Raw genomic sequence first — 10,552 nt, forward strand, 5'->3', positions numbered from 1 at the left:
ACTCTCAGTGCTGTGCTCCTTCCTTTTGGCCCTGATTTGAAAGTCAAAGGCATTTGTATCCAGCTCACTGACATCGGTGGGGAACTCCAGTTTCCCCCAGGAGGGAGCAGATATCCTCACTGATGTTTCCCAAAGCTATATGGTAAGGTCAGCAGCCATTCTGTGATGATGACAATGAATACAAATACTGGTTACAGATCCTACATGCCTGGATCCTGACACACAGTCAGTGCCTAAATCCACCTGCACAAACTGGGGCCCCTGTTTGCAATGCCAGAGCTTGAATTTTTCTCCAAGGCATATGTGGGGATCACAGCTGGACACTTAGTTCAGGCTGGTTGCTAAGAGTGTTAACAACAGCAATACCTATTTTCCTCATTTGGACACTCTCCTAATCTCCAATGATTCCATAATCTCTCAAAGAAAAATGTTCTCCTCTTGCCCTCCCCTGAACGTTGCCAACAGCACTTGCTTGCACTTATCAGCGTTATGACCCGGAGTCATACTGTGGGAAACACTTGTGTGAGATCTAACTTTTTCTTTCTTGCAGTGAGTGCCTTTGAGTGAATTTTACATGTACTCCAACAACAGAGTCAAGGGAGGAGGGATGAATGTTACCTGCTAACCCCACAGAGAGGGAGGAGCTCCATTCTTCAAACATCAGCAGAGCTATAAGGAAGGTGTGTACTTAGAGCACTTCCTCAGTGTGGAAGTTCAAGCACACAACGCTGAAGACTTCTCCTGAGGGTGCTCTAGAAAGTCTCCAGAGGGTCATTTCATGGGGGAAAATCCTGCCAAGAACCATTATGCACAGCTTAACCAGGGAGAAGAGAATGAGATGGTGAGTTGTATCTCTGTCTAGGTCTTTCTCAGCTTGAAGCAGTAGATGGCACATGTTCTGCAATAACATGCTACAGTCTGTACTTTAGTTAGGGGTGGTGGGGGTGTTTCTATAGCAGAAACAGGCATTTAGAAAGAGGTAAAACTTTTTTTAGCAGAAAGAAAAGAAAGTTGTATGTGTCCACTGGATTTAATTGGTTATCCCCTCCAACAGGGGATGACTTGCTACATTATGGATGTGACATTATAAATCTAGGTGGAGGTGGTCTTATATGAGCTTGAGGGATGGGCCACAGCAGTGTCCCTAACCATTTGACAGCTGAATTTCTAGGGTCAGCTCCAGTAAGATGAGTACTGGGAACCTTGGCTTTCTCTGGAACATAGAAACACGTATGTAATGTTTGCATAAATTATTAGCAAATGCAGTCTGTTGAATCAGCAGCACTATTCCAGCCTGAGTGGCTGTATGAAGCTGAATTTCTAAATACAGAACTACCATACTTTTTTCCAGAGTTTCCCAGGTAGGAGTATGTTTACCTGTGTTCTGTAACATGTGGAAACAAGTCCTATGTTTACATAAAATGTCTGATCTACTGCATGGTGCCTCTCTTAAATAGCAAGCCCAGTGCACAGCTCTAGTAAATTCAGTGCTTCTGAGCTGCTTTGGCACTACTGCATGTTACAGATCAGCTATTTGTCACATATGTATTGTGTCCACCTAACAGATTTTGCTGGAGATGTCAGATGCAGGGTGTAGCTGTACAGCAATAATTCTCATGCATGTCTGGTCAATGCAGTGCTTCTCAAAATTCCTGTGCTGCAGAGCCACTGTAGCTCTGCTATCAGTGTGTGTAGGATTTCTGGCTGTACAGCAGATCCAGCAAAGCTAGTGAATCACAGTCACTTACTAGCTGACATGACTGTTAACTTGCAGAAATCTTGGAGAAATCTTCAAAGTCTACTCACTGAGTATTCTACTTTACTGAAAAAGAGACCATGTCATGAGAAAATGTGGACATTTGTTATCCCTGGATACAGATACGGATTTTCAGTCAGCCGAAGCATAATGCACACCTGGTTAATTTGGGATGTGCTGGAGAATGCAGTACAGAGTCATCCAGCAGTGTGAACTGAGCACTGCAGGAAGCGCAAGGCACTGGCTCCGAGGGTGGGGACTAAAGAGCTCAGTGCAATGCAGAACCCAACTGACTCTGCTGCCGAGTTTCTAAACTTGCTCACAGCACCCTGCTCCTGGCCCTAGCCCTGGTGCTGATGTGCCACTGCTCCCCAGCTCCAAACGGCTGCTGGTTTTGTGTGTGCTCCACCCTGCCCCTATCCTTCTAGGACCATAAACACCCTGTCAGTCTCTTCCCACTACTGGCACTGTTACTAGCAATGCCAGAATTGAGCCTGAGCTAATTAGGTTGAAGTGGACTCTCTGGTGCTGTGTAGAGCCACACTGTTGTACCCTGCATGTCCAATTCCAGCTGTGCACTACTGGAACACCCAAGTTGTGCTTGCTCAGAGCCAGCTATCCCTCAGTAACTTTCCAGTGATGTTCTTGTTTCTCACCAGTATCATATTGAGCACATGTGCCATGAGTCCGCTGCTCAGGGATCTGCACTGTGAGTCTGAGGCTTTGCATGCACAGCTGGTGTGTGTGCACAGTGAATCCAGGGTGTCTGGCAGTTGCCATGCTCTCTGTGCCTGCAGTGAGCCTGAGCAATGCTCATTTGCCTGGGGTTCCCAAAGGAAAATCACAAAAAAAGAGATTGATAAAGCAGTTGAGTAGTAGGTGCAATTAAAATCATAACCCAGTTGTGCTAAATTTGGCACCCAATTGTGCTAAATTTGGCAGGCATGTATATGTCTTTGTTACATATGTGTAGGAGAGAGAGAAACAAGTTGTGAGTATGAGAGAGAAGAAGATATGTGTGAGCGTGTCTGAGGTACTTTAGGAGGATGAGGAAAACCCAACGTGTGCATAGAATGAGAGAACAGCTACTGTGTGTACTTGTGTGAAAGAGAGAAAGAAAATAACATGTAGGGAAGAGAAGTTGTGAAGAAACAGGCAAAGAAGGTTGTGTTTAAGCAGAGGAGAGAAGGAGAGTTCATAGGGTAAAAGAAAATGATGTGCAGACAGTCTTTCTTTGTTAAAATCATATATTTAAAATTATTGGCAGCCACAGCAAGTGGCACTGGCACATAATGTCTCAGTGACCCTGCAACATTGGTTTTTTAACTTTAAGCCATGAAAAAGATTTTTCAACATTATTTTAACAGTTTAATCCACCTGAACCAAATTGTTAACAAGCAGTTCTTGACTCCTCAAGCAAGATCTTATCACATGGTGTAATAATGTACCAGCTGACATTGTGCGGGTGCCAGTTAGTTCAATAGTTCAAGTAATTTTGAAAGCACACAAGTAGTTCATTTGGGCTCTGGACATGCAGTGCTTTCCTGTGTTGAACTACCCATCCATTTTGCTGAGGAAATTTGGGGAGCTCTAATGAGAAGAAGAAACACTTCTAAGTTTTCTTCAGTGTTGAAATTTCTTGGTACAGCTGAGATGCTAGATAGTTCCGTGCTTAAGAATAATGACTGTGGCTTAGGAAATCTGCTCTATATATCCTCGTCCACATCTTTGGGGTTACTTTATGTGGCTGAAGAACATTTGCTTGAACAAGAGTTCTCTCTCCTGGTACCCAGCTAAACCAGAGCAATGTATTGGGGGCTGGACTAGCGGATCTTCAGAGGTCCCTTCTAACTCCTACCATTCTGTGATTCTGTCTAATTGGAGCATGAGATCACAGAATCACAGAATCACAAACGTTAGGGATTGGAAGGGACCTCAAAAGCTCATCCAGTCCAATCCCCCTGCCGGAGCAGGAACACCCAGATGAGGTTACACAGGAAGGCGTCCAGGCGGGTTTTGAATGTCTCCAGAGAAGGAGACTCCACAACCTCTCTGGGCAGCCTGGGCCAGGGCTCTGTCACCCTCACTGAGAAGAAGTTTCTTCTCAAATTGAAGTGGAACCTCCTGTGTTCCAGTTTGTGCCCATTACCCCTTGTCCTATCATTGTTTGTCACCGAGAAGAGCCTGGCTCCATCCTCGTGACACTCACCCTTTAAATATTTATAAACATGAATGAGGTCTCCCCTCAGTCTCCTCTTCTGCAAACTAAAGAGCCCCAGCTCCCTCAGCCGCTCCTCATAAGGGAGATGCTCCACTCTATCTCTCTATCTTCATAACCATTTGTAGTACTGGAAAGATCTCAGTAGTGTGAGAGCGCTCTGGACACAGCAGCTTGCCTCACAGAGGGCTAATAGGTATGGTAATAGGAAGGGATTTATTTTAGGAATTAGCCTGTGCTTTTTTTTCCCCTGCCCTTCAGAAAGATCTGCTTGAAGGTGTTTCTTTGAGAAGTAATTGTTGATGGAATAGGAAGAGGGAAGAAAACCACAGCTTTTTGCCCTCTGCCAATTTGATGCTCCTCTCTGTACAGCCTGGGACTGATCATTCTGTTTGCACAAACCCTAAAGTGCAAAGTGTAAGTCCTGCAGTGCAAAAACTGGTGATAGGCTTCTTCAGGAAAGATTTGCCAGAAGTCTGTCTTAAGCATGTGTTCCCCAGTTGCTTATGTCTGAAGGAATGGGGCAACTGCAGTTAGTCAGCTGGTGATCCCCAGTTTTCTGCTGTGTATTGGCAGTTGTCTGCCTCCTTTGGGATGCCAAAATCCTGAAGGGAATCTGACCCGGCAATTTTGTATACTTTGAGTTTGAAAAATTCAGGTCTTAAAATTAAGACAGAATCTGAAAGGCACAAACAACCTTGATCCTAATGGAACAACAGTGGATGTTGCTACTGGCTTCAGAGGGAACAGAAACAAACCTCTGATGAAACAGGTTCCAGTTGGTAAGAATGAGATTCGGTTATTAAATTCCTTGTGAATCTTAACCAGTCTTTCAAGTCTAATCCTATTATCTGTTGTTACAGCAACAGGTTGTTTGTAATAGGGTACCTGGTGATTTGGTTGCCAGAAATATGATAGTTCACAGCCACTGTTTATGCTCCTTGTTGGTAGCTGCAAGCCTTGTTTTCACCAAAGAAAAGGGTGCCTGAACTTCTTTGACTTTTGCATTTAAATTTTGCTGTGCGGATTGCCTTGCAGCTACAGGCAATTTTTCTTTTAAGCATAAGTAGCAAAGACTTGCTGGACACTAGAGTGATAAGCCCTTGAGTGCTGGCTTTGTATGGCTGTAAAAGCAACTAAGAACCTTTCTTGGAATAAGCACATTTTCTGCGAACTGAGCAGGTCTGGCAGCTTTTTCTGTCCAATAATCCACGGCCTCTCCCTAGACCTTCCACTCACAAGTTAAAGCATTTTGTTTTAGTCACTCTTCTGACTGTTGAGAGTCTCAAGAGAAAGGGGATGTTAACAGATGAGGCAACAAAGTTTTACAATACACTACTATTTATTCAAAATTATTCTACAGAGATGAGATGAACCTTGTATACCAGCCTCTTCTGTAGACAGTGTTACCTCCTGTGAGGTAACAAGAAGCCTTTTGGATTCTTGCAGATAGCTAATTTTAGCTTTGTTTTCCACCATCTCTTAGTCTAGTGCCCTCAAGAACCCAGGTTATTTGGCTGTGTAATGGTATACATGCCAAATGCGCACAGTGGGCCCTAAAAACTTGCTCATGCAGTAGAAAAGTTGTCAAGATGCAAATCTGCATTCGTCAGACCCATCTTCAGAAGAAGCAGCACAGCCTCCTCATGCAGCCCAGCAGAAGTTACTCTCTTTGCTTAACAACATAAAACCAACCAGACAGACGTGTTCTTGCTGGTGACATCAATGCCAGGATTTCTGCCAGCCCTGGAAGTATTGTTTGCCATAGTGGACATACATTTGCTTGGAAATCTTCGTAGTATAGGCCTAGTGAATCCTGAATAAGCTTGAAGAATTTCCAAACCCTAATTACTGTGAGGCATTCACGTGGCAAGATAAACCTGCTGAGAAACCTGCATCATGTGTGTGCCTGCTCCCCTCTTCTTCATGTACATTGTGGGTACCTCTGTTCTGGGTCTAATCTTCACCTTTTATTTATTGATTTTTAATTTTTTTTTTAAAAGATAATGGTTTTGGGAATTCTTCTAAAGAATTCCACTGTTGACATAAGTGACAAGTGAGAAGTGTTTGTGCTAATACTGTTTCTGTTTCAACAAGGAGTTATTTATGCACTAAATGGAGGTTTTTTTATGAATGCTGCATTCATTGCTATAGTCCTTCCAGCTGAAGGCACAGAGTGTGGAAAAACAGCTCAGCCTAACAGAACATTTTATTCTGAAGTTAAATATTAAAAGGTTCCGGCCCTGGGAACTTTGACACAAGTTAGGTTTGGAGCTCAGGCTATTTCCCTGCCTAGCTTTGCTTCTGAACAATGTGGCACAGGTAACCTGCTCCAGACATTTCCAAACCATGGGAAATTCTTTGCTTTGGCTTGAGATTCCTGCATGGATATCCAGATACAAGACAGCAGTTAACGCCTGATGTTTATTGTTTCCCAGCTTACTCCTCGTAGAGCTCCTGAACGTCTGTATGGAGAAGTGTCACATTCATCAAGACACAAACCAGCCAACCTGAACCTACGCCTGTGTTCATAGGGCAGAATGTGCACTGTGTCAGAACAGCTCAAGTATTTATCTAGCTCAGAAAAGTCCCTTGTGAGAAGCAGCAAGGCCCAGCAGATAGCATAGTGGATATCTTAAGAGCATGGCCTTTTTTTCCCAGCTGAGCTGTTTTCCTTGTCTTCTCTCCTAGTTTTCAAGATGAGGAATACTGATGCATGCTTGATTTTGGAAAGTGTCTTGAGATCTAAGGGACCAAACCATTTTTCAAGGACAAACTATTTTGGAAAACAAAGGCCTGGAAACATATGCACGTGTAGGGGGACTCAGATACGTCTTTTGATCTATAGATGCATGGTTTCCTAGGTGAAGAAATACAGAATCTGCCCTAGCTGTATGGTTTTGTTGTCGTATCAGGCTTGGGAAATCATTCAGCATTCAGCAGAGAAGAATGCTGCCAACGGAAGATGATCCCAAATGACTGCCAGTCATGTGCCGAGTGCCCACCCTCTCCCTTCTTAATTGCATTAACTACAGCCTTATTGACTTCTCAGACTTTGGGTGTAAGGCACAAAAGCTGGAAATTAAAGGAATGATTCACGGGCAGAAGCAAGACGCACATGGCAGCAATCTTCTTCTTCCCCACCCTGATATTCAAGCCCATCCCAATTTGAAGAGATGATTCCAGTTATTCCAGGTCCAGCCATTTACTGCAGGAAGTCCAAAGGCATGTTCTTTTAACAGTTCTTCCCTTAGGCGTTTCTGTCTCCTTGGGAGTTCCTTTGCCTTGCTGACAAGCTGTAAAGTCTGGATCGAAGCATCTGGATCCAAACATCTGGATCTTGCTAATAAGCCATTGCTGCGAACAGGAAGTTCACATCCTTGTGTGTACTATTCTGCATGCTGGTGCTGACAGTAACTTTGTAACCTTTTCGTTAAGGATAGACAGAGGTGAACGGAGAGCTCTTCGCCTGTTTATAGGAGCGTGTGAATTTTAATAGCATATGACTGCCACACCAACTACCTTCTAGCAGCGTTGCCTATCTGCTGTCCTCCGTGAGCTCCCTTCTGTCTGCTGTGGAGTCGCCTTATTCTCTTGGGCTGCTCAGAGATTATAGAAGCCTTTGCAAATGCTGCACGTGTGCATCTCAAGGTGGTACAACCAGGTCCTGTGCAATTCAGGCCACTTCCCTGGGTAATTTACCATACTGTTTTCCCACAGTTACTGATTTCTTCCCTTTAGAAACCCCTCAGAGATTACCTGGGAAGAATGACACAGAGCAGGTAGGTTGAGCAGCACGTGGAACCACTGGCCAGGGCCTGCGTTTCACATAACAAGCAAAGACACCAGTGCAGAACCAGGAATTATGCATTACTCATCCTTCCAATTACATTGCCTTTTCTTCTCACCTTATGAATGAATCTTGCAAAATCTGTGGCTGTAGAGATCTGATCTTCAGAGGCAGATTGCACAATTGCTGCAGGTATACTTGGAAGAAGATTGAGGAATCTGGACTCTTATGTTAGCAAATTCTCCTGGTCAGCCGATGTAATTGCAGTCATGCGATCTCCCATCTTAAATCAGGGCTGAGCCTCCACTATAAATTCACTGTATACATTTCATTTCAGCTTTACTAAGTCTCTGCTAGCACTACTGAGAGGGAATTTGGCCAGGGTACCAAGACCTGGCAGCTCTTAAACAGTAATACTGACAGTCATCTCTTTGAAGTTTTGGGCAAGTCACCTTGCCTCACTGTAACAATTTTGCTAGCTTTAAAAATTGAATTATAATACCTACTCATACAGCTGAGTAGCTCCTTTGGCCCTCTGAACATGTAAAGCATTCTGCAGGTGTTCATTGGTTGTTTTTACTAATAGTTATTATTATTATTATTTTGGGATGTTAGGACAGTGGCACATTGGCAAAATCCCCACACTGGAGCTATTGTATTAACAGCCCTACAAAGGCCGTGTCTGTGCTGAGTTGTGCAAAGCAGCTCCAGCTGGTGCAGCCGTGTGGTGTCATTCGGCGCCACGCAGAGACACGAGCTAAGTCTCTAAAGAGTAGGTGCATTAATGCAGGCTCACTGCTATGGCAGGCCAGCAGTAGTACTTCTGATTCTGAAGCAGTCTCAGCTACTGCAGTGGGTGTGCACCACTCTCCGTCCCCTACTGCAGATGTACTCAAGTGCCTCAGCTGTCTCACCCAGGAGCCTTAAAAAAGCTGGCCAGGGAAATTTGTATTCCTGACTTGAAGCCTAAAGGTTAGGGCCTCTATATTTTGCTATTAGTCCAACTCATGCACAGACATGACAGCGTCTCATGCTGAGTTTCACAGCGACATAAAACTATTTTAGAGGTTTGGTCATGATACAGCAATCCAGATTTTTTGAAGGTGAATGAAGACTTCTGTGGAACATGCAAAATTTTTTTCTAGGCATGTTTAGGACACATAAAGAAGCCAAATACAAGTTCCATGACTTGTTTTTTCGTAGTGCCATACCAAACAGTACCTATGGTAGAGCAGTGCGTGATGGGAAAGTGTAGTATTCCAAATGTTTCTTAAAGGGAAATAACAATGATTTTTTCCTTGTCTTTGCTGTACAGGAGATATTTGGCTACAAAACCCAAAGCTGCCGAAAGGCTTTGTGCATTGCTGGGTACATCTTGTCCTGTGGGGCTCTGCTGCTGCTGTTTTACTGGAAGCCAGAGTGGGATGTGTGGGCAAACTGCATCCGCTGCAGCTTGGAAGAGGCAGATACTGTTCTGCTCAGAACAACAGTAGGTACCTACTTTAAGCTTTAAATTAGTCCCTAGTATGTAGTTAATTGGCAGGAATCCACTTAGCTGAAATCCCTTACATTGCTGAGTTCCTGCAATAATATCTTGTGTTTACCATCATTGTTCTAAAGAACTCTCAAGTATTCTGCAAATTATGTGTAAGGTGATGGTTGGGATGGAGGGTAACAGCTGATCAGAAAACAAGCTGAAAGAAATCGGAGTGAAAAAGCCTGTAATATCTGTGGTTTCAAGAGTGTGTTATTTGGTCTCAATCCTTCCTCCTCCCTTCCACCATCCCTGTGCTTTCTACATCACAGATCTGTGCTCCAGATTCTAAAGCATTTGCGTGATTGGCAATGTCCAGCACATCCTTTTGTCCTCACTTGGCCATCCTGGTGAAGCTGCTCCTTCCTGCCAGAATTTAGCCAGTGGGCTAAACCAAAGACTTGCCTGAGCTCTGTCCCCAGCAGTGTCCAACAGTGCGTGATGGGGGATCAGTATAAGGGAGAGGGCAGGCTTAGACTTCTTGTTTGCTTCACTGTATGTTTCCATCTTCCATCAGTCCTTCCCTGTGTCCAATAAGCCTACAGTTCTGTGGTTAATGCTTTCAGGGCTGTTTATGTTTTGCTAATAGTTTCCTAAAAAGATTTCTATCTGCTGAGGACTGTACTGAAGCACTGCAACATACACAAACCCTTATTTAATTTAATACAAGCTACTGCGACACTAAAAGAATCAAACTGAGACTTGATTCTGAATCCCAGCTGAGCCTGAATACTCCAGGAGCTGGCAGGATTGGTTTCCTTCCAGAAGTTTGATTTGTTCTGCTTCAAAGATTCTCGAACAATGGCATTTGCAAAATGGATCAGTTGCTACTGCTGTATTTGTGCTGCCTTCTTTAATGAGCACAGCAGCATGCGGGTAAAATCTTGGGTTTTTAAATTCACAGATCTGCCTATTGAAGATTTTATACTGAAATAATCTGCATCCTAATAGGCTAAGAGTATGTTTGGGGTTTTTTTTAAATGCATATTAGGTTTAATCACCCTTTTAAATCTTCAGTTCAGTTTGCATTTTTAATTACCTGTTCTTGTGTGCCATTTTAAATGGATTTGTTATGCCAAACACTTTTCAAAGAAATGAGCTTTTAAGTGATCCTTTATGTAACTAAACAAGAATGGAATCATATTGTATGTTCTCGTTATCAGGAAGCTCTCTCAAATTACGCTCTGGACATTTGACAATTTCAGATTTCCTTCGTGGTTCTTTGTATTAAAATGACAGTTTTGGTTTTTTCCC

At 43.5% G+C, this 10,552-nt stretch overlaps 1 protein-coding gene across 1 annotated transcript in view; it reads left to right on the top strand.

The window, feature by feature from the left end:
- Positions 1-703: 703 nt before the first annotated feature.
- The window catches only part of ATP13A4 (ATPase type 13A4), a 42,747-nt gene continuing 32,898 nt past the window's right edge, over positions 704-10,552 (top strand). Inside the window, exons 1-2 of the mRNA XM_010185650.1 lie at positions 704-841; positions 9,080-9,253. Of these exons, the coding sequence (XP_010183952.1) occupies positions 779-841; positions 9,080-9,253 (237 nt within the window). The 5' untranslated portion in view covers positions 704-778. The remainder of the gene's footprint in view (positions 842-9,079; positions 9,254-10,552) is intronic.

Source organism: Mesitornis unicolor, unplaced genomic scaffold (genome assembly GCF_000695765.1).
Source record: "Mesitornis unicolor isolate BGI_N332 unplaced genomic scaffold, ASM69576v1 scaffold15530, whole genome shotgun sequence".
In the NCBI taxonomy this organism is placed as follows: Eukaryota; Metazoa; Chordata; class Aves; order Mesitornithiformes; family Mesitornithidae; genus Mesitornis; species Mesitornis unicolor.